This window comes from Mercenaria mercenaria, chromosome 8 (assembly GCF_021730395.1).
Source record: "Mercenaria mercenaria strain notata chromosome 8, MADL_Memer_1, whole genome shotgun sequence".
Lineage (NCBI taxonomy): Eukaryota > Metazoa > Mollusca > Bivalvia > Venerida > Veneridae > Mercenaria > Mercenaria mercenaria.
The window spans coordinates 273,963-297,360 of NC_069368.1; the positions used below are offsets into that span (position 1 = coordinate 273,963).

General features: G+C 35.8%; 1 protein-coding gene across 5 annotated transcripts in view; it reads left to right on the forward strand.

The window, feature by feature from the left end:
* LOC123523222 (uncharacterized WD repeat-containing protein alr3466-like) overlaps nt 1–23,398 on the forward strand; it is a 102,230-nt gene that overhangs the window by 50,496 nt on the left and 28,336 nt on the right. For 4 of the 5 annotated variants that reach the window (XM_053549229.1, XM_053549224.1, XM_053549226.1 and 1 more), the window contains exons 2-9: nt 7,612–7,702; nt 10,904–10,991; nt 12,442–12,538; nt 13,648–13,759; nt 15,909–15,977; nt 17,294–17,362; nt 21,205–21,219; nt 23,141–23,324. In XM_053549229.1, coding sequence (XP_053405204.1) covers nt 10,920–10,991; nt 12,442–12,538; nt 13,648–13,759; nt 15,909–15,977; nt 17,294–17,362; nt 21,205–21,219; nt 23,141–23,324 — 618 coding nt within the window. In that variant the 5' untranslated portion in view covers nt 7,612–7,702; nt 10,904–10,919. The remainder of the gene's footprint in view (nt 1–7,611; nt 7,703–10,903; nt 10,992–12,441; nt 12,539–13,647; nt 13,760–15,908; nt 15,978–17,293; nt 17,363–21,204; nt 21,220–23,140; nt 23,325–23,398) is intronic. The other variant, XM_053549225.1, reaches the window with a different exon arrangement.

Genomic DNA, 23,398 nt, shown 5'->3' on the forward strand with positions numbered 1-23,398 from the left:
TCTTTTATTTTTTGAAGTCAAGGTTCCAAGATAATACGCTAAAGTTTTGTTTTTATCACTATTTTTGTTTAAACACGTCTTGCAAATTCTATTTTTAAAATCTGATAATATATGCTTTAATATTAATTTCTTGTTAAAAAGGTTTTATTTACAGAATTGGTCGTATGTCATAGTGTTTTTATCATAAAGATACATGTTTAACACTTTTTTTTTGAATACAAAATGAATGGAAACAGCATACCCGTGGTACCCATAGCACAGTGATCGGTAACGTATGTATCAATACATAGGTTATTAGTGTGTGTGCGTATATCAGTAATAATAACTCACTGTTGACTTGTGGTGGGTTGTACATCAGGTTAACATTATTGTAACATCAAGGGCTAAAATCTGAAAGGTGTATCGAGAATGTGAGAAGGCTAAAGACAGCAGTGTACGAAATTCAGATTTGAATCCAATAGCCCGTTCGGGCTACCAGATTAAAAATTTTCCAAGCCCGACATCAATTTCACTAGCCCGAACTTTAACACCTTAAAATACATAATTTTTGCACCATATAACATTTTGTTTTACAGACATCTCTATGCATGTTTGAAGTAATAAAAAAGACATACAGTACATGTTTGCCATGTTTTTGAAAACTTTTAACTCGAAATACTCCAGTCCAGATCATCATCGTCAGAGTCCAAAAGCATCGGACATGACACTCCTTGCCAAATCGAAATCTAAACTGTTATGCCCGATTTTTTAGGATCAGCACTCGCCAATTACTGCAACTCGGACTGTTGACAATTTGTAAGATGTAATACCGAGTGCTGAATACACATTACACACACGCTGATAGCATAATTTAAGCTCCTCCTACTGCAGGTACTTGTGAGATTTTCGCGAGAAGTGTGAAAGCTAATCAAATTATCCGTTACGCTAGAGGTGATTGTATTCAGCCAATTAGAGCTGCGGTTACGTCTTTGGCACTGTGTTTGATTGTCAACAAGTAAGAGTGCAAAAACCAATAATTCCAAAAGCGTTTCTCAGTCTGGAAAATCACGATGCAGTACTCGTTTAATTAGCATGTTTTTTTTAAACAAATGAGGAAAATTCGGTAGCCCAGTCGGGCTTGTACCTGTGGAAAATCGGTAGCCCGAGCTGAAATTTGGTAGCCACGGGCTGTCGGACTACCGTGAATTTCGAACACTGAGACAGTGCGCTACTTTAAAAAGAGAGAATCAGACAGTGAAACTATTACCTCCCTGCTAATTAAATCCTTTGGCAAACAGAAAAGGGAGGAGAGAAAATAAGAAAAACAAAACGAGAAACGGACTTCGAGACTTCGAAAAAAAAAGTACTTTTTCACAAGAAATGTATAATATGACATTATACATTCCCTGTGAAAATGTACCGTGTTTCTTTCGGAGTATCGAGAGTCTGTTTCTTACTTTGTTGAATAAGCTTTGGTTGTTCGGGCGCAGGCTTAACCGAAAAGATAGTGTTTGTAGTTTTTACTAAGAATGTATGCGACCTTATATTACTTTATTTTCGTTTCTATTAAAATCGATACCGTAAAACGAATCGCTGCCGTAGAACTGGTAGCTGAAAGGTCAAATAGCTAGCTTTAATTACTGTTAATGTAAAATTCTGCAAGTGAAAGGGCATAAAGTTTTGTTCCAACCGTGATATATCTTGAAATATTTTTTACAAGACTGTATATATTTGAAAGTCTTTACAGTAAAGACAGACTTAATAGAACTGTTAACTCTGAATGAAATTTTATATGTAGAATTGTTGGTTTTTGTTGGTGCTTGGTTCATGAATGTGGTTGTACTCAAATAAAATTATTTTTTCTTCATTATTTGGAAAAGTTCTGACACGGTGACTTGTGGTTATATTTAATTTTTAATATTAGAATAAGTACTTTTTCTTTGTGCATTTCATTATATACAGCTTAATGTTGTGTGATTCATGGATTCAGTGACAAAAGCACTTGTTATAAGAGCTGCCACTTACAAATATACAAGAGAACGAGATTATCAAAGCCGCCTTTGAAAATACGAATAATTAATTTGACAATCGTAAGAAATAATTAATTTGAATAAATAAGTATTTGTGCTTTTGACTTACAATGGTCGGCTTCAGTTTGATGGCAATCTTGAACACGAATTTTGATGCCCGAAAATGAATTTATTCGTTAATTTGGGATACATACGTTACCATCAGCATATTTCTGATCAGATGGTAACCAAGATTGTATAGTCATATTGTGCATAAGATTATGCTGATTATATGTCAACGGTTTTACTACAAAGGTATAACCACAGTATTTGTTGTTAAAAAGTATTATTGTAAAGTTGCATGTTTTATGTTTTGACAAGTTTAATATGTGTTATTGTTGATTGACATAAATGTTTCCAAGAAAAGCTTGATAATTAAATGTTCTTAAATTCGGTGTATAAGATACATAATGTTGGTAAATAACATATTTGCCACATATTAAGCCTTACTTGAATGTATTTTTTTTCTCATACCTATGTGCAATGATACTTACGTTACTTTTGTAGTGCAGCTTAAGATACAAGCAGGACACATAAAATATTCAAATTGCTCTTCCAAATGTATATGTTAATGGCATCGTAAGAGTATATCTATGATTTTATGAGCTTATTATGTTTGCGATTTGCTTTTTGTCAATGTTTTTAAATATGTTTTGTTACAGTTAAATGTTCGCTCAATAATCTACTAGCGAACTTGCGAGGTAATATTCCTTAATAACTCTAAGCCAACGTTAACTTATAATGTAAGAGTTAACCATAATTATGAAAAGTCGTATACATAGTCATAGCTTCAACCACGAATAATTTCTGGTCTTTGTATCCATAAAATCGTGAATTAGTGCGCCTAAATGTCGCATAACGTATGTATCTTAATGCAAAATTACAAAGAATGCATAACACCTAAACAAGTTAAGTGGTGTTGCTGAGTTTTCACTATCTTTAGTAAAACACATTGTATTTTAAGTAGGTTTAACTTTTAATGGTTTTTTAAGACAAAAAAATAATATTTCAACATTTTTGTAAGGCAATCGCTTGTTATTAATGACTTTGGGCGGTATACCAAAAAGAAAGTTATAAATACTTAAATGTTGGCGAGGGATACTATATTAAATACTTGCTAAACTTTTGGCTTTCAGTACATCACGTGTCTGATAGACAGGAGGATACCTTTTAAATCTTACTACATTTAGCAAGAGATAGTTATAAATGATCACCAAAATATTATTGTAACAGAATTTTACTTGATTGTCTCTGAAAAGAGCGAAGTAAAAAATTGTTTGAAGAAGTGAACTGCACCTTATCCTCTTATTTTCGTACACTGTTCGTTACCATCAGACAAAAAACTGTGTAATTTAAAATTACGACTTTTAATCGGCTCCAGACTAACCATGATGGAATATATATTAATTCTTTTCTTCTAATTAGAAAAATAGCTCACAATTATTTGAATTATAAGGAAAAAAAGACCATTTTTGCTAATCGCACTATTCCTTATCCCGTGTTTTCTGGAGGATTTTCCATCGATTCAAATCCCATGACCAGCATTCCAGATAAACTACAGCACTGTTTCCAATGTTAAAGGTACCGATAGATAGAAAAAACAGTGGAGCAGGTTGATAGCCATGTGTCATGGTCTAGAAATCCTTAAAAAAGATAAAAAGTAAGAAAAACTCACATTTTCAGTTTTGGCCGCCATTTTGTTTTGGTGGTAAGGAGTAGATCGAATACCCCCCTTGAAGTTTCATCTGAATTGGATGGAATCTGTAGGAGTTAAATATGTAAGGTACAATTTTTTTTTAATGTAGTTGTAATATTAAGTCCAAAAAAGGGGCTTAACTCAGGAAGAACAATCTAACATGGAAGTTCCTTCAGTATAGCATGTCGACTAAATTCTGATCACCCTTACAGAAGAAAAAGGCCTGCTGCGTACTCTTGCTGTGTACATAAAGCGTATATGATGCGTACATGATGTGTACTGAAATCAAGGGCTTTAAATAGTACACAGGATATACACCGCACATACACCGATAGTACGTTTGTAGTACACTTTTGACATGCAAATGAGCTCTGTCGCGTACTACTTGCTGCGTACATGCTGTGGACTACTTAGTACACAGGATGTACGCTGGAGGAATTTAGTATGCGGGAAATAGTACGCAGCATGTACGCGGCACATACACTTTTCACATGCAAATGAGCCAGCGGTGTACTACCCCTGCGGCGTACATGCTGTGTACTCCTGTGGCGTACATGCTGTGTACTCCTGCGGCGTACATGCTGTGTACTCCTGCGGCGTACATGCTGTGTACTCCTGGCCCGAGTCCTGCGGCGTACATGCTGTGTACTCCTGCTGCATACATGCTGTGTACTCTTGTGGCGAAACTGCTGTGATAATGTAAATTCCTTACCCCACCAACTTTTGTATGCAAATGCTGATCATTTGGACAGAAAAAAACAGAAAAAAGATAAGTGACATGCATCAATAAGTATTTACCCTTACCAAAATAATGTAGATTGATGTTATCAAATAAATTAGTATGCTTTTCTTCATCCACTTTTCAATGAAATAAATCACTTTTTGTAGCATGTAATTTGGTAAACATTTGAAGAAAATGGCGTAACTGCATCAAGGGGAAACAACTTTAATGCAACTAAATATAAGTGTTATGATTTATTATAGACGATGTGTGCGTAGTATGTATTTATTTTGATTTAAATCCATCTGAGAACAATCTAGGACTGGAATTATATACGCATTTATACACTTTTACGTCCGTAAAAAGTAGCGCACCAAAAAATTTTGGATTGATTTTTTCCAATGGGGCGAGCGCAATTAGCCAAAAACGTTCTGAAAATATACGAGCGGCAAATCCGATGAACAGCTTTTTAATCTGGTGAGGGCTTAATGAGTTAACATAATGAGCATTAAAGCCTTTATAAAACATGATAGAATGGTGTTTTGCTTAAGAGTATTCAAATAACAGTGAGAGCTATTAATTCTTCTCATTCGGGCGCTGTTGAGGCATTATCTTGGTAATTATTTCATGTATTACAAAATGTAATGCAACGAAGTTCAAATAAGGCTTTTCAATTATCCAAGTTAGAAAGCTCCAGGATTAATTCAAAATGAAAAAGAATATATTTTTACACTGCATGCAAGGTGCAGCTCAGAAATCACTAAGATGTAAGCTTCACAAATGAACATTGCAAATAGTAAATGGCAATTTTCATTCTTCAGAATACCGGTAATCTGAACTATTCTATGCTATTAAGATAAAAGTTACTCGGAAATCAAGTTCTTACTTCCAAAAAAAAAAAAAAATGTACAAATCCTTCCTGCATGAAGTGTACTTCAGACTTTTACCTAAAAAAATTCTAAGTATAAACACCAAAAGAAAATGAACAAGTCCCTCCCACGTATATGAAGTTTACTTCAGACTTTAACTTATAAAAAAAAAACTGAGTATAAATGCCAAAAGAAATTGTACAAGTCTTTCCCGCGTATATGAAGTGTGCTGCACAAATTTCAAAGTATCTGCGGTGTACATGCAGTGTACTATTTTCTTGTACAAGTCCCTCCTGCGTACATGCAGTGTACTCTTTAAATTTTCAGAGTCTGTGCTGCGTACTTTAAGTGTACTCGTCGAAATAGTACGCGGCATGTACGCGGCATGCTGTGTATGTAAAATGTACTCCTCTGGCGTACTACTGTGTTCGCGGCATATACACAGCAAATACGCAGCATGTACGCCACAGAGGCTTGCTTCTGTAAGGGCATATACACCAACTTTTATTGAATTGGATGAAATAAGTAATCAAGGTATAGATATAGTTGTAATATAATATAATTAAAAAATGGGGCATTATTAAAGCAGCATGCCTTCAGATTTGGCTAAAAAATAATCTTTCTTTCAAATTTAAGTTTGGTCTTATTATGAACATAAGAATATGAATTTTTGTTTCTAAAATATTTTAGAAGTTTTAAATCAAGAAAAAAAAGCTGACCACGTCGGGAATCAAACCCCGGACCGCCGCGGCAATAAGGACATTTTCCCGTCGTCGTAACCAATAGCGCTATAGCTGAAGTAGTGAATAATGACTTCAAAATATAGATATTTATAATCGAGACAGTTTACATGGAGTAAAAGCGTGACAAACACTTTTCAATTTTCATTGTAAAAAGTAATAAAACCAGCAAATTCTCATGTGTTTCCGTAACATAAAGTTTGTCAGTAATTAAATTTTAAAGCCTTCCTAAGAAATATAGCATTTATTTCAAGATATTTAAAAAAAAAATATTTTAATTTGTTTTCGAACGATCTGGAGGCATGCTGCTTTAAACTGAAGAAAAATGATGAGACATTAAAGCCTAACAATATGCATATGTCCACTTTATGATGATGATGTATGCTAAGTTTCATTTGAATCTGGCAGAAATTGTGGGAAGTGTTCAGTACATAAGACAGTTTGAATAGATGGGTGATTGACAGACAAACAGGTCAAAGAACATATGCCTGTATGGACTTTGATGCTGGAGTAATAAAAGGCACTGGGGACCATACGTTGCTTTTCATGGAATTGCACTCGGTGCATCATTGAAGGTTCCATGTGCACCGCCATATGAATACATCTGTGGATGTCTCTAAATTATATTCTGGTACCTATAACATATGTAAATGTTGAGTTCTGCTCAATCCGGGGATAGAGGTTATGGACGGTAGCTTGAATTTCCACTGTCGTCCATGAATAGGCTCAATCAGACAGAGCCTGAAACAGTTCCGTTTATGTTGTGTTGGGTGACCTTTGGTTTTCCGCTTGTTCTATTTGATATTGGAATTCTTTACAAGTAGGCGAATTTCCTTGTTCTGGAAGTCAACTGAGCTTTTAGCTTAACTGTACAAAGTATATGGAGAGATATCCTACTTGACTTGGCATCCACGTCTGTGTCCACATCTTGGTTAAAGATTTGATGCACTTTATCTTTGTAATTACGTGATGGATTTGCTGCAGGCTTAAAATAAATATATTCCTCGCCATCACCCACATCATATGACACAAGGGTCATAACTGTCATGCCAATATATCATAAATTATCACCTTTTTATTTCAAGAATTTCAGGTTAAAGTTTTGGTGCACTTTCACTCTACTTCTGTTGTTACTTAAATCATTTTATTCAAACTTAAAAAGTTGTTTTGCTTTATTTATTCTATATTTTGTAAAATACGGTATGCAAGAAAAATAATCTATCACTGGTTGTAGATGCAGATGGAAATATCTCGCTCACGGGTAACTGTTTTTGTGATCACTCTTCAGAGCCTCATTATGGCCTAAACATTTACCCTCTAGCAGGATATTCCCATCTGCATCTGATCAACCTTTGACAGATTATTATTATAGTCTTTCATGGAACAATTTTTTTTTTTTTTAATTAACTGAAGATGGTTTAAGGTAATTTGGTTTCTTAATTTTGAATGAATGTATTACATGTTTTTTGAATACAGGAAATTTGTGTAAATTTCAACTTTTTGTTTGTGATAATAAATAAACAGCAAATTATTTCAGATGGAGTTATTAAAACCTGGGAATCTGAAAGTGGGAAACAGTTGTCTGTAGTGTGTGAACATAAAGGGTGGATTACAGATTTCCTTTATTGGTAAGTTGCTTTCCAATCACTCTTTGTTTCTAACATTTACAAATACCTCTTTGAAATTTCATACAGATTTCCAATCGAGGGATTGCTACTTAAATTGTTAGGTTAGAAAGAAATTTATAGATCAGTCTTGTAGGGAGATAAATATGTAATTTTGTAGAGATCGAGATAGCTGTTTCAGTGAGATAGATATGTGTCTTGTAGGGAGGGAGATAAATATGTACTTTTATAGAGAGATAGCCTTTTCAGTGAGATAGATATCTGTCTTGTAGAGAGAGAAATATGTACTTTTGTAGAGAGATAGCCTTTTCAGTGAGATAGATATCTGTCTTGTAGAGAGAGAAATATGTACTTTTGTAGAGAGATAGTCTTTTCAGTGAGATAGATATATGTCTTGTAGGGAGAGAAATATGTACTTTTGTAGAGAGATAGCTAGCCTTATCAGTGAGATAGATATCTGTCTTGTAGGGAGAGAAATATGTACTTTTGTAGAGAGATAGCCTTTTCAGTGAGATAGATGATCTGTCTTGTAGCGACAGAAATATGTACTTTTGTAGAGAGATAGTCTTTTCAGTGAGATAGATATTTGTCTTGTAGGGAGAGAAATATGTACTTTTGTAGAGAGATAGCCTTTTCAGGCTTGTAGGGAGGGAGATAAATATATACGTTTGTAGAGAGATAGCCTTTTTAGTGAGGTAGATATCAGATTCTGTCTTTATAGGAAGATATTTGCTGTCAGAGGTTTATACTGCATTTTTCACAAACAACATTTTATTTCACTTGAACAAAAGGTACATTATGTAAAAGCACACATAATTTCATCAAAAAATTTATGTTGATTAATGTTTAATATGTTTGTATATCATACTACACCAGTTTTATTGTGTTTAATTAATTTGCCTATGTTTCATCATATCATGACACTAGTTTTAGTGTCCTGAGTTACAATAACATGGTGTAAAATGAAGATATGGTTATGTTTATATCAACCATATTACCATTTAAACATATGGTGAGCATCAGATAGTTTAAATTCATCAGTAAGTTTCATATAAAAGGTATATATTCTGTTTTCTCATTGAAGAGCTGATTTTTATTTAATCGAGGTTGACATTTTATCTTACTATTAGCATGATTAATGAATTGGAAGTATTTTTACCATATCTGTTGTGAGATACACACACATAAAATAATTTTGATAAATGGCTCTGCCGTGTTTGTAAGTTATAGATAAAAGATTTTTATCTCTGTATAATGGTTATCCAATAGTGTGCCAAAATATTGCATGATTCACACGGTATAGTGGGTGCTGTGAGAACAGTTTTGTGTATCCGTATGAAATGTTTGATACATATTTAAAGCATGTGGTAAACAATGTCTTAATATAGTAACAGAAGACAATAAGTCTTTCAAAAACTGAAATAAACAAACTTTATTAAAGAATTCATTCAGTTAAAGATTTAGGTTGGGATATACACATATACAGTCAAACCTTGATCTAAAAACCACCTCCGAATACATGCCACTACAGTAACTATAAAACCTAGTTATAAAAGCCACTATTTTCTCCTCCCATGTAACTAGAAACAGTGTTAATTTAGCAGTGCTAAAGACCACCTCCGAATACTTGCCATTACTATAAAACCTGCATAATTATAAAGTCCTCAGATTGTAAACAAGGCACAGTTATTGAGGTTGCAAATTGGTTGTGCTCAATTTTTATTTTCAAACAGTTTTTCTGGACCTGGACCCCCTTCCTACTTTGCTGAAAAAGTCATGTAAAACTTTCTTTCCTCTTCAAGAGAATTGTTTTTGCCCAACGTTTTAATGAAAACCTTGAATTTATTAATATATTTTGCTGACCATTTTTTTTCCAGTTCCACATCCTGCAGACTGTGCAGCTAATGTTCATAGATTTAAAATATTGACTTAAGATTTAATTAATTATATATTAATCAAATCTTCTAATGCGCACTAGGTATTTTTGGCAGTATCTTTCCTAATTCAAATAGTTGTACATTTATCAAATTAGTTACACATTTAGACAGGTATATTGTAAACATCTTACAATTTCAACAATATCAGATTGGGGAAAGACATAATATAATTCATTTGATGACCTGTGTCACTTTAAAAAGTCACAAAATTACACATAAAATTTGTGTGTGTGTGTTGTTTTTTTTATAGAACAACAACTGTTAGCAATAAAGAGTACAGAGATATAAGTGATACAAGATCAAATATCAAATTAAAATTTAATCCTGGGATGTGACAGGATAAAGGAATTGTTCTGTTTTTGTCAATATTTTCTTGCCTTACTGGTATAATGTATTTCGCTCAATTGTAAATTGTAAAATGTTAATATGAGCGGCGCCATGAGAAAACCAACATAGTGGGTTTGCGACCAGCATGGATCCAGACCAGCCTGCGCATCCGCGCAGTCTGGTCAGGCTCCATGCTGTTCGCTAACAGTTTCTGCAATTCCAATAGGCTTTAAAAGCAAACAGCATGGAGCCTGACCAGACTGCGCGGATGCGCAGGCTGGTCTGGATCCATGCTGGTCGCACACCCACTATGTTGGTTTTCCCATGGCACGGCTCAATTATGTGTATCTTTGAGACTTTAAAATTGCCTTGTGACTGTAGAATAAATGAAATCATGACATAGCTAGCATCACTTCATTTTGTTGAAATTATTTTGTGATTTTCTTCGTCATATTTTCTTAATGTTGGGGATATACTAATATGGAAGACACTGACAAAGAAATCGTTGGGACATTAGAACCTTATTAAGATAATTGAACCTGTAATGACAGTCAGCAATTTACGTGACATTACATAATATCCCCGTACTGTTTCAGCAGTTTCCGGCTGCTGATGTAGCTTGTAAGGGCAACCAGACAGACTTTGAAGTCCTATACAAAGAATATATAATCACACAGAAAAAAACAATATTCATTACGGATCAACTACCTTAAATGTAGTTATCTTAAAAGCATTGGAAAGACATTTTTACGTTATTTAGAATTTCCATAAAATTTTATGCCTTCAGGATAGATGAAATGAAACTCAAAGTTGTAGAAAATTGTTATACTAGATGTTTGGTGTAATTTAAGTTAAATATAGAACAGATAGAATTCAGGTGATTAAAAATCACTATGCTTGTAAGGAAGTAGTCTGTTCTAAGTATCTTGCTGTATTTCAGGAGTGAGGCTAAGTTGATGTTGTCGTCTGCTAATGATAGAAATATCATAGCCTGGGCACCTGGTGGGGGTGTCTATGACAGAATAACTGTAAGTATACTAAAAGTTTTCTAATTGACACAAAGTTTTACAGTTCATTAAAGATTTGTTTTGCTGGAATTTTAAGTGTGACGCCCTTTGATATGGGCATGTATTTCAATTTTCACTGCCTTAGCCTTATTAAAACAAAGAAATGGCCAGTGTATAATACCCCAGTCACACATACGGTGCAGATAGCTACGTCTAGCCACGCATAGAAACGTAGTAATCTGTATCGATCCGTACCTGAGCCGTACGGATTGGTATGGATTGATATGGATTACTACTTTAAGGTATGGCTCAGGTACGGATCGATACGGATTACTACGTTTCTATCCATAGCGAGACGTAGCTATCCGCGCCGTATGTGTGACTGGGGTATATGACTGTCGCTATTTCAGATAGGTGTAAGATTTTCATTTTTTCCAAAACTTCCACTGGCTTTTCGACTTTATGTAGGTTTAAATACCTTTTTTAGCTTGACTATTCGAAGAATAGGGGATCTGTCCTACTCGTCCCGGCATCGGCGTGAGCGTTAGCGTGGGCGTCACACAAATGTTAACATTTGCGTACCACCCCAAATATTTTCAAAGTCCATTGAGATATTGCTTTCATATTTTGCATACTTGTTTACCATCATGACCCCAGTCTGTAAAAAGGAGGAGGCAACTCTATCAAGCATTTTGACTTAATTATGGCCCCTTTTCGACTTAGAATATGCTTATTGTAATGTTAAAGTTTTACTCATTGCTTATATTATACTATCAAACACTGAGAATAGTCGAGCGTGCTGTCCACTGACAGCTCTTGTACATGCATGTACATGTAGTTTAATTAAACATGAAAATCATGTTTTTATGTATGGAGTAGAATTCTTCACGTGAGGAAGCCATCCAGCTGGCTTACGGAAGGTCGGTGGTTCTACCCAGGTGCCCGCTCGTGATGAAATAGTGCACGGAGGGGCACCTGGGGTCTTCCTCCACCATTAAAGCTGGAAAGTCGCCATATGACCTGAAATTGTGTCGGTGCGACGTTAAACCCAACAAAATAAAATAAAATTTTATGTATGGAAGTGTATCATAAACAAAACTTCTCGAAGCATCCTCGCATAGGGGCTTCTGTGGCTGAGTGGTTTAGGTCGCTGACTTCAGTTATTTTCTCCTCACTGATAAATGTTAAAAAAAGTGAGGTGTACAAGATTATTTATGTGAGGAAGTCGTCCAGGTGGCCTATTGCATGTTGGTGGTTCTACCTTTGTCCTCTTCCATGCCTGAAACAATGCCGGGGGCACCAGGAGTCCTCCCCCATTATCATAGGCTAGAAAAGTCACCATGTGACATAACTATGTCAGTGTGACTCTAAACTCTGCAGAACAAGCAAGCATGTTTGATATTGTAACAAGACAGAGTTTTAGAATGAGTATGTAATAATTGTGTGTGTGTTATTTTATTTTGTCTAACAGATTGGTGTTCCTGTATATTGTATGGCAATAAATCTTCGACGTTATCAGCTGGCTTGTGGCGTCAATGGTGGTATACGTGTTTATGCGCTGGATGAAAGTATGTAACCATTGAAGAATTGAAGTCATAATATTAATATACCAGATTTAATCAGTTTTGTAAATAGAAATTTAATAAGGTAAATTAATTTATTAGCCTATTTTAATGGTCCATAAATTTGTGGAGTGATAATTAGATCTGCCCTATCCATCCATCCAACTTTTGTTTCATGCATATTGCAAAAAAGAATTTTATCCAGAGTAAATAAACATAGGATTGTTATTCAGGATGTCTGGATGTGCACCTGGGATTTTGTTTGAAATTTCACTAAGCCAAACCAGTTATAGCCGTTTTATTAATCACACAAATACTTAAAAGGCCTAAAAGTTTGTGTCACATTCAAGAAGACTTTGACCTATATTCATTAAATGATACAGGGTTGTTAATAAGCATGTGAAGTTGTGCAATTTATGTTTTGTTTGGATTTCCACTTAGCCAGTCCAGAGTTATGGCCCTTGACCTAGTCAAAAATATGCATATATGGGAAAAAAGGGCCTTAAAATTTGTGTCACGCCTTTCTCAAAAAGAATTTGACCTATAGTCATGAAATATTTGAGGATTGTTATATAGCTGTGAAGGTGTGCACCAAGTGTTCCGTTTGGAAGTTTTAACTTAGCGGGAGTTAAGGCCCCTTTAATTAGTAAAATATGCATATTAAGCTAACACATATCTTAAAAAGTATTTGACCTAGAGGCATGAGACTGTATAGGAATATTATTCAGCATGTGAGTTTATGCACCTTGGGTTTTGTTTGAGATTTCAATCTGCAGGACCAGACTACTGGCCCTTGATAGTCTAAAATATGCATTAAAGGAATAACAGTTTCTGTGGCCTTTTGGGATAGATGAGCACCAGCATATATGGATGTTGGATTTGACTTTGTTTCTGTCACTGTTTGAGACAGACAAACTTCAGGGTATATAAATGTATGTCTCATTGTTGTTGAGATTTTTATTTCAGACGTAACTTATCAGTTTCACTGATTTTGTCGACTGTAATCAAGAAAGAATTTCTCTGTCTGTTTCAAGGTTGAGAAGGATTCTGTCCCTGAAACAGGTCATAGATAAACAGAAAAATTAAAATATATTTTCTTGTTTCTGTGTTTACAGATAAAGAATCAGGTCATGTGATTGACATTAGCAGAATTCTATATATAGCCAAAGAACATACAGACATCGTTCGCTGCCTCATCTGTACAGACACACGCACATATTCAGCAGGGTAAGATATAAATATGAATTTTAAGATGTATACTCTTAGAATCGTTGGATGTCCGTTATTCTACGTCCATCCATTGTTTGACTGTTTACAATTTCTTTAAAGAAAATCTCCTTCAAAACCGATAAGTCATTGTCAACTAAACTTCAAAGGAATATTTGTTTGGTGGTTTCCTTTCATATCTCTTGAAATCTGGGTCATCCGTGCAGAATCCTGGTTGCCATGGCAATCAGAAGGCTTGACTGATATTGAAAAAAAAATCATAGAAATGTTTGTTTCATGACCTTCTACCAAATTTCTTCAGATTGTTTTGTTTCATTAACCTTTACCCAGCTAAATTTCTAAAATGGACTGGTCCATCATTGAGTTTGGACAGTACCACTTATTATTCAAAGGGGTGTTCACTGAAAATTTACTGACTGAAAGCGATGTGCATGCTTGTCTTGGTCTGCACTGGTCGCAAAGGCAAAATCACTTGCGACCACCAGGCTAAAGGTTAAGAAACATGGTTACCTGGAGGCAGGTCAAGTTTTCCCAACACAGCTGCCAGGAGGCTGGTTAAGTTTTCCCAACACAGCTGCCAGGAGGCTGGTTAAGTTTTCCCAATATGGCTGCCAGGAGGTGGTCTAGTTTTCCCAACATGACTGTATGGAAAAGCAAAGTCTTCTACTATAAAACCTCGGACCTGATTTTAAAATAATTTAATACCATTGTTGCTTTAGTGACCCTCTACCAAAGTCTTTCAAATTTTTCTGCTCCATTAGAAAACATGACCTCTGGGGAGCAGGGCTAGCGTTCTCTGTATGGCCTCCAGGGAGCAGGGCTAGCGTTCTCTGTATGGCCTCCAGGGAGCAGGGCTAGCGTTCTCTGTATGGCCTCCAGGGAGCAGGGCTAGCGTTCTCTGTATGGCCTCCAGGGAGCAGGGCTAGTGTTCTCTGTATGGCCTCCAGGGAGCAGGGCTAGCGTTCTCTGTATGGCCTCCAGGGAGCAGGGCTAGCATGCTCTGTATGGCCTCCAGGGAGCAAAGCTAGCGTTCTCTATATGGCCTCCAGGGAGCAGGGCTAGCGTTCTCTACATGGCCTCCAGGGGGCAGGGCTAGTGTTCTCTATATGGCTGCATTGAAAACTTTGAAAATCTCCTGCTCTGAAACTGGTTGGCCAAATTCGAAATAATTTCATAGTATTGTTCTTTGAGAGACTCGCTAAAAATTCTTTTAAGTTATTTTCATTTGTCTAAAAACATGGTGTCTAAGGGCTGGCCTAATACTCACTGCATTGAAGTCATATGTAAGAAACACAACAGTCATGCCAGTATCATTTTTAGACAGTTAGAAACAACCACACATGACTAATAACATTTGCATAAGATTTACCATTGAAAAGTTCTTTCCAAACTATCTTTTTACTGATTATCTTTACCTTGATAAAACAAATCATGCATAAAACTTGTAAAAAATAGGTCCATGATGGCTCTAGAATGCCCACCTGTGATTCACTGCTAGATTGCAGAGTTTGATAGAGGGCCACTCAATAAATATATAATTCTTGCAAAATCATACCAGTGGTTTGTGACATTTTCACAGTTTTTGATAATTATAGCTATTGAAATTCAAATAAAAATAGTTTTTTTTCTTAGCTCCTAAATACCTTGAAGCATTTTTATTCCTAACACTGTTGCCAACAACCACAAGGGATGAACATTTACAAAGTTTTCCACCAGTAGGGGACTTCTGTATTGCCACTGCAATACTGGGTCACATGTGGTTTCTAACATATGAATCAGTAAAAAAAATGTCTAATTTGGGAATGGAACTGGGGTCGCCTTGGCAATAAAAGATTTCCAACATTCTACATTCTTGACCAGTACACCACAGAGGAATTTGTACTTAACAACAGTTAAATATAAGGCTTTATAATTGTGTCAGTTAACCTCCAGTACCAAGTTACCAGTGCTTTTCAATTTAGAGCGAAATGATTAATGAAAATGACTAATTCTCATGTGGTTCCATAACATATAATCTGTCAGTAAGGTAAGTTTTAAAGCCTACTTAAGAAAAAGAGCAGTAACTTCCTTATATTTAAATTTTTTTCTCTTTTTGTTGTCATGTAATCTGGATGCCAGTATCTTTAAACACTTACTGTTTGATTTATAGGTATGACCAAAGACTGATCATCTATGACTCATCATTTACAGGTGACGATAGTTTAGAGGCTGTAAATATGTAAGTTCATTACATTTTATTTGTTATATCACCTTCACCTTTCAAACAAACCTTTGCAATTTTCATACATCAGATATCCCTTACAGAAGCAAGCCTCTGTGGCGTACATGCTGCGTATTTGCTGTGTATATGCCGCGAACACAGTAGTACGCCAGAGGAGTACATTTTACATACACCGCATGCTGCGTACATGCCGCGTACTATTTCGACGAGTACACAGCATGTACGCAGGAGGTCACTAGTACACTTCAAGTACGCAGCACAGACTCTGAAAATTTAAGGAGTACACTGCATGTACGCAGGAGGGACTTGTACAAGAAAATAGTACACTGCATGTACACCGCAGATACTTCGAAATTTATAACACTTATATTTAGTTGCATTAAAATTGTTTCCCCTTGATGCAGTTACGCCATTTTCTTCAGATGTTTACCAAATTACATGCTACAAAAATTGATTTATTTCATTGAAAAGTGGATGAAGAAAAGCATACTAATTTATTTGATAACATCAATCTACATTATTTTGGTAAGGGTAAATACTTATTGATGCATGTCACTTATCTTTTTTCTGTTTTTTTTCTGTCCAAATGATCTGCATTTGCATAAGAAAGTTGGTGGGGTAAGGAATTTACATTATCACAGCAGTTTCGCCACAAGAGTACACAGCATGTATGCAGCAGGAGTACACAGCATGTACGCCACAGGACTCGGGCCAGGAGTACACAGAATGTACGCCGCAGGAGTACACAGCATGTACGCCACAGGAGTACACAGCATGTACGCCGCAGGGGTAGTACACCGCAGGCTCATTTGCATGTGAAAAGTGTATGTGCCGCGTACATGCTGCGTACTATTTTTCGCATACTAAATTCCTCCAGCGTACATCCTGTGTACTATGTAGTCCACAGCATGTACGCCGCAAGTAGTACGCGGCAGAGCTCATTTGCATGTCAAAAGTGTACTACAAACGTACTATCGGTGTATGTGAGGTGTATATCCTGCGTACTATTTAAAGCCCTTGATTTCAGTACACATCATGTACGCATCATATACGCTGTATGTACACAGCAAGAGTACGCAGCAGGCCTTTTTCTTCTGTAAGGGATGGCATTTTTTACAGATTCTTTCTTGAGGCAGAACTTGTTTATTTGTTTTAACGTTTTAACAGGTGTATGTACTATGAAGTTGTAAGGGTAATATGTATTTTAAAATTGTGTTTTTACATTTTCATTTAAACATTTTAAACATGTTTTGTAGTGTTTATTAAGTGGAGAAAATCATCATTGACAGAATTTACTGTTGTTGTTTTTACAGTATTGACAATGCTCACGATGCTGGAATCTCATGTTTATTACTTGCCAAAGATAATGAAAACAACTCTTGGTGAGTACACATCATTTTCTGACATGAAAAAATAAAATTTATTAGTAAATTAAGTTTGTAGACTTTATATAACAAAATCAGTCTGATTTGTTGTTACACATAACTTTACAAGAATTCCATCATTAAACAAATTCATATATTTTGTTCTGGTTATATCTTGTTATATCTTTTCATGGTTTGAAATCACATTGACATTTTAAGTAGATTAATTTAAATTAAAGTAAGTAACAATTTTTATTGAATCATATTTATTAATTTTTTATTAGCTCACATGTCACAAAGTGACAAGGTGAGCTTTTGTGATCGCGCAGCGTCTGTCGTCCATCTGTGCGTAAACTTTTGCTTGTGACCACTCTAGAGGTCACATTTTTCATAGGATCTTTATGAAAGTTGGTCAGAATGTTCATCTTGTTGATATCTAGGTCAAGTTCGAAATTGGGTCACATGCGGTCCAAAACTAGGTGAGTAGGTCTAAAAATAGGAAAACCTTGTGACCTCTCTAGAGGTCATACTTTTCAATGGATCTTCATGAAAGTTAGTCAGAATGTTCACCTTGATGATATCTAGGTCAGATTCGAAACTGGGTTATGTGCCGTCAAAAACTAGGTCAGTAGGTCAAATAATAAAAAAAACCTTGTGACCTCTCTAGAGGCCATATTTTTTATGGGATCTGTATGAAAGTTGGTCAGAATGTTCACCTTGATAATATCTAGATCAAGTTCGAAACTGGATCACGTGCCATCAAAAACTAGGTCAGTAGGTCAAATAATAGAAAAACCTTGTGACCTCTCTAGAGGTCACATTTTTCATGGGATCTGTATGAAAGTTAGTCTGAATGTCCATCTTGATGATATCTAGGTCAAGTTCAAAATTGGGTCAACTGCGGTCAAAAACTAGGTCAGTAGGTCTAAAAATAGAAAAACCTTGTGACCTCTCTAGAGGCCATTCTTTTCAATGGATCTTCATGAAATTCAGTCAGAATGTTCACCTTGATGATATCTAGATCAAGTTCGAAACTGGGTCACCTGCCATCAAAAACTAGGTCAGTAGGTCAAATAATAGAAAAACCTTGTGACCTCTCTAGAGGCCATATTTTTTATGGGATCTGTATGAAAGTTGGTCTGAATGTTCATCTTGACGATATCTAGGTCAAGTTCGAAACTGGGTCATGTGCCTTCAAAAACTAAGTCAGTAGGTCTAAAATAGAAAAACCTTGTGACCTCCCTAGAGGCCATACTTTTCAATGGATCTTCATGGAAGTTAGAATGTTCACCTTGATGATATCTAGGCAAAGTTCGAAACTGGGTCATGTGCCTTCAAAAACTAGGTCGGTAGGTCAAATAATAGAAAAACCTTGTGACCTCTCTAGAGGCCATATTTTTCATGGGATCTGTATAAAGTTGGTCTGAATGTCCATCTTGATGATATCTAGGTCAAGTTTGAAACTGGGTCAACTGTGGTAAAAAACTAGGTCAGTAGGTCAAATAATAGAAAAAGCTTGTGACCTCTCTAGAGGCCATATTTTTCAATGGATCTTCATGAAAATTGGTCAGAATTTTTATCTTGATGATATCTAAATCAGGTTCAAAACTGGGTCATATGAGCTCAAAAACTAGGTCACTATGTCAAATAATAGAGAAAACGACGTCATAGTTCAGAACTGGGTCACTTGGGGACAGGTGAGCGATTCAGGACCATCATTGTCCTCTTGTATTCATACCAACAGATACCACATAGAATGAAGGAATGGCCTTTGCTAAGTTTTGGCCTTCTTTTGTTACTGTTTGAAATTTTTAATTAAATGGGCTTATTTATTGCCAATAGATTGTGATTACTCATCAAGGTTTTTGCTGTTGTCAAATTATTTCTTATAGATTGTTGGTGGTTCTACCCAGGTGCCCACTTGTGATGAAATAATGCATGGAGGGGCACCTGGGGTCTTCCTCCACCATCAGAAACTGGAAACCACCATATCACTAATAATTGTGTTGTGATGTTAAACCCAGCAAAAACAAAAAGAAAAAAGCCCAGATTAATTCATTTAAAGAAGCCATTCATCATTCTTGTGCAGGTTTTTTTTTTACCAGGACAGGGAAGGGCCCCAGGCCTGTGATTTGGAGAAAATATAGCTCGTTATTTGGGTAAAGGGGAATAAAAAACCTGATGTAAAGTCAATTTTTGGGGAAAAGTGCATGATTTAAAAGAAATTTCCTGAGGGGAAGGGGCCTATTAACGGCCCCTATTATAGAAGGAAAAAAACCTCTGTTGTGGAAAGTTCATGATTGCACCTAGTTGCTCCCCTGTGTCTGAAATATTAGGAGGGGCACAAGGGACTGTCCATGATAATTATGTCTCCCCCAGGAGACATATTATTTTTGCCCTGTCCGTCCGTCCGTCCGTCCGTACGTCACACTTCATTTCCGAGCAATAACTGGAGAACCATTTGACCTAGAACCTTCAAACTTCATAGGGTTGTAGGGCTGCTGGAGTAGACGACCCCTATTGTTTTTGGGGTCACTCCATCAAAGGTCAAGGTCACAGGGGCCTGAACATTGAAAACCATTTCTGATCAATAACTAGAGAACCACTTGACCAAGAATGTTGAAACTTCATAGGATGATTGGTCATGAAGAGTAGATGACCCCTATTGATTTTGGGGTCACTCCATCAAAGGTCAAGGTCACAGGAGCCTGAACATTGAAAACCATTTCCGATCAATAACTAGAGAACCACTTGACCCAGAATGTTGAAACTTCATAGAATGATTGATCATGAAGAGTAGATGACCCCTATTGATTTTGGGGTCACTCCGTCAAAGGTCAAGGCCACAGGGGCCTGAACATTGAAAACCATTTCCGGTCATTAACTTGAGAACCACTTGACCCAGAATGTTGAAACTTAATAGGATGATTGGTCATAAAGAGTAGATGACCCCTAACGATTTTGGGGTCACTCTGTGAAAGGTCAAGGTCACAGGGGCCAGCACATTGAAAACCATTTCCGGTCAGTAACTTGAGAACCACTTGACCCAGAATGATGAAACTTCGTAGGATGATTGTTCATGCAGTAGATGAACCCTAACGATTTTAGGGTCACTCTGTTAAAGGTCAAGGCCACAGGGGCCTGAACATGGAAAACCATTTTCAATCAATAACTTGAGAACCTCTCGACCCAGAATGTTGAAACTTCATAGGATGATTGTTCATGCAGAGTAAATGACCCCTATTGTTTTTGGGGTCACTCTGTTAAAGGTCAAGGTCACAGGGGCCTGAACATTGATAACCAGTTCCGATCAATTACTTGAGAACCACTTGACCCAGAATGTTGAAACTTCATAGGATGATTGAAGATGCAGAGTAGATGACCCCTATTGATTTTGGAGTCAGTCTATTAAAGGTCAAGGTCACAGTGGCCCGTTCATGTAAAATCATTTTTTGGAAATAACTTGAGAACCACTTGACCTACAATGTTGAAACTTAATAGGATGATTGGACATGCAGAGTACATGACCCCTATTTATTTTGAGGTCACTTCATCAAAGGTCAGGGTCACAGGAGCCTGAACAGTGACTTGAGAACCACTAGGCCACGAATGTTGAAATTTAGCGGGATGACTGGACATGCCAAGTAGATGATCCCTATTGCAGCCAACCATCAGTGTCTCTTTGACTTTCGCTTCTGACCCCTATTGACTTCTTGCCTATAGGACTTTGCATTGGGGGAGACATGCGCTTTTTTACAAAAGCATTTTCTAGTTGAATATTGAATTTCATCTGTTGTTTGACTTAAAATAAGATAGCATAAATGGATAGATAAATTTAAGAAAGTGTTCAGTTTTTTTAGGAGGCAGACTGTCAGGTAGGTTAATGTGGAATGTTTATAACACTGAATGTTAGGCAGAAGGTTTATGTAAACAACTTGAAATATAATAAAGAAAATAACTCTGTCATCCATTAAGGGATTTTAATATTACTTGACACAAATGTTCCCCCATAATGAGACAATTTGTTATGTGCAATACCCAGACCACTAGTGCAAAGGTCAAGGTCACACCTGGAGGTCAAGGTCACACCTGGAGGTCAAAAGTCAACATTGATCTTTTCCTGTCCAGTCTGTAAAATATTTTTACATAAGCTCATGTGTCCTATGGACCCAGTTAAAAAAGAATGTTGGTGTATTTTCTTCAGAATGACTTCCCTTTCTCACATTTTTTTCTCATATTTTCCCACAAATTTCAAAATGAAATGATACCAAAATGGAAATTTAATACTTTTTTTTATATCTATAGATGTTAGGAAACAACAACTGTATATTTTTGTATATGTAATTTTTAATCCAAAAGTTGTGTTATAACATATTGTATATATAGAACAATATTGTTTATTCATCACTGAAAGATATCAGATCATTATGTTATACTGCAGTAGAGAAAATTAGATGGACTTTGTATTGGCAATACTTCATTCACTTTTTTTAGAAACAAAAATGTTCTCCAAATTCATTTGGGCTTTTGTCTCGGTACCCAGCATGTGATTAGTTTGTACTGGTTCCAAGATTATTAACCTGAGCTTGGGCACCAGTAAGTATGAAGAATAACCATTGGTCAGTTTATAGAAAGTCTGTATTTAAAACAGCCAATCAGATGCTTCAGTCTGTAGACTGGTTTCCAAACACAGGGAACTTTGTCCATATACATCAACATCTAAAATCTGGAATTCAGAACACCAAATAGAGGTGGCAAAATCATTTGTCTGATGTGCCGTCTTGTCCAACAGCCCGTATGGACATGTAGAATCTCACCATATTTTATCATATAACCATTATACGGACAAAAAGAAAATAACTTCTGGAAGAATGGACAAGAAAGTCAAAATTAGATTTCACAGCCCCTGCAAAATATTTAATTTGCCATGTGTTTTCATCGCAAACTTTAAATGCTGAAATTTAGCAGATATGTATGTAGCTATATTAGGCTTATTCATACCAAGTTTAACAATGACAGGGAAAAAAGAAAATTTTGCAATTTAAGAGCTAAGTATGAAGTTTAGACTTACAATGTTGATGAATAAAGGTCTGGCTTTGAAATGCAGATTGTAATTAGGTTAATATGACTGTGTTTTGTTGAATAAAAGTTTTTTTATTGCCAAACACAAACTAGTATAAATTTAGTAACTCCAGGAAACAACATTTTAGGTGCACACTACTACTACTGTACTGTTCAACTGAATTAATTCAAAACAATATTTCAAACCTTTTTCAAATCTTGGTAAATCTACAAGAGGGTGTGTGGCCTTGATTGTTACAGAAATGGTTAACATGATATTGTCAGTAAATTGAAAAAAGAAGTTAACTAACAAGTTGGTTTTGGGCTCTAAAACGTTTTAATAAAAGAAGAGGGCTGCTTTAGTTGTGAATAAAAGTTTAATATTAGTAAGTTAACTGTAATGAAATTCTATTATAGTTTTACAATACTTTCGTTTTTATATTCAGTATTGAAGTCATGATTTAATTGACTTATCAGCCTGCAGAAAGGCTTGCTTACAGGTGTTCTATTTTAAGTAACCTCAAACTGATGAAATCAGAAGGGAGAACTTGCAATATTAGAATGGTTGCAAAAAATTTGTTTCTACTCTTGACAGGCTTTTATACTATTCATATATTGCAATGATGTACAAATAGTTTTAGTATTCCTTATTGAGAGGTTTTCAACACAGTGAAGTACTGCTTACTTGCTTTTAATAAAAGAGATCATAATTAAAATTTAAATATTTATCTGCAGGATTTTGACTGGTTCTTTTGACAAAAGTGTGAAAATTTGGACTGCAGATGGCAAACCAGTCCACAAACTTGACAATTTTATATCGACTGTGTCTGGTATCTGCTATGTGCCAAGAAACAAAACAGTCTGGGTTGCTGGAGGAACCTCATACGCCAGTTTGTTTGATCCAAAATCAGGTGATAATGTAAGTCATAATTAGTTTATAGTTTGCTTGAGTTTCTTTCAAAGTATTTTTATTATAATCAGTGTTTTGTATGA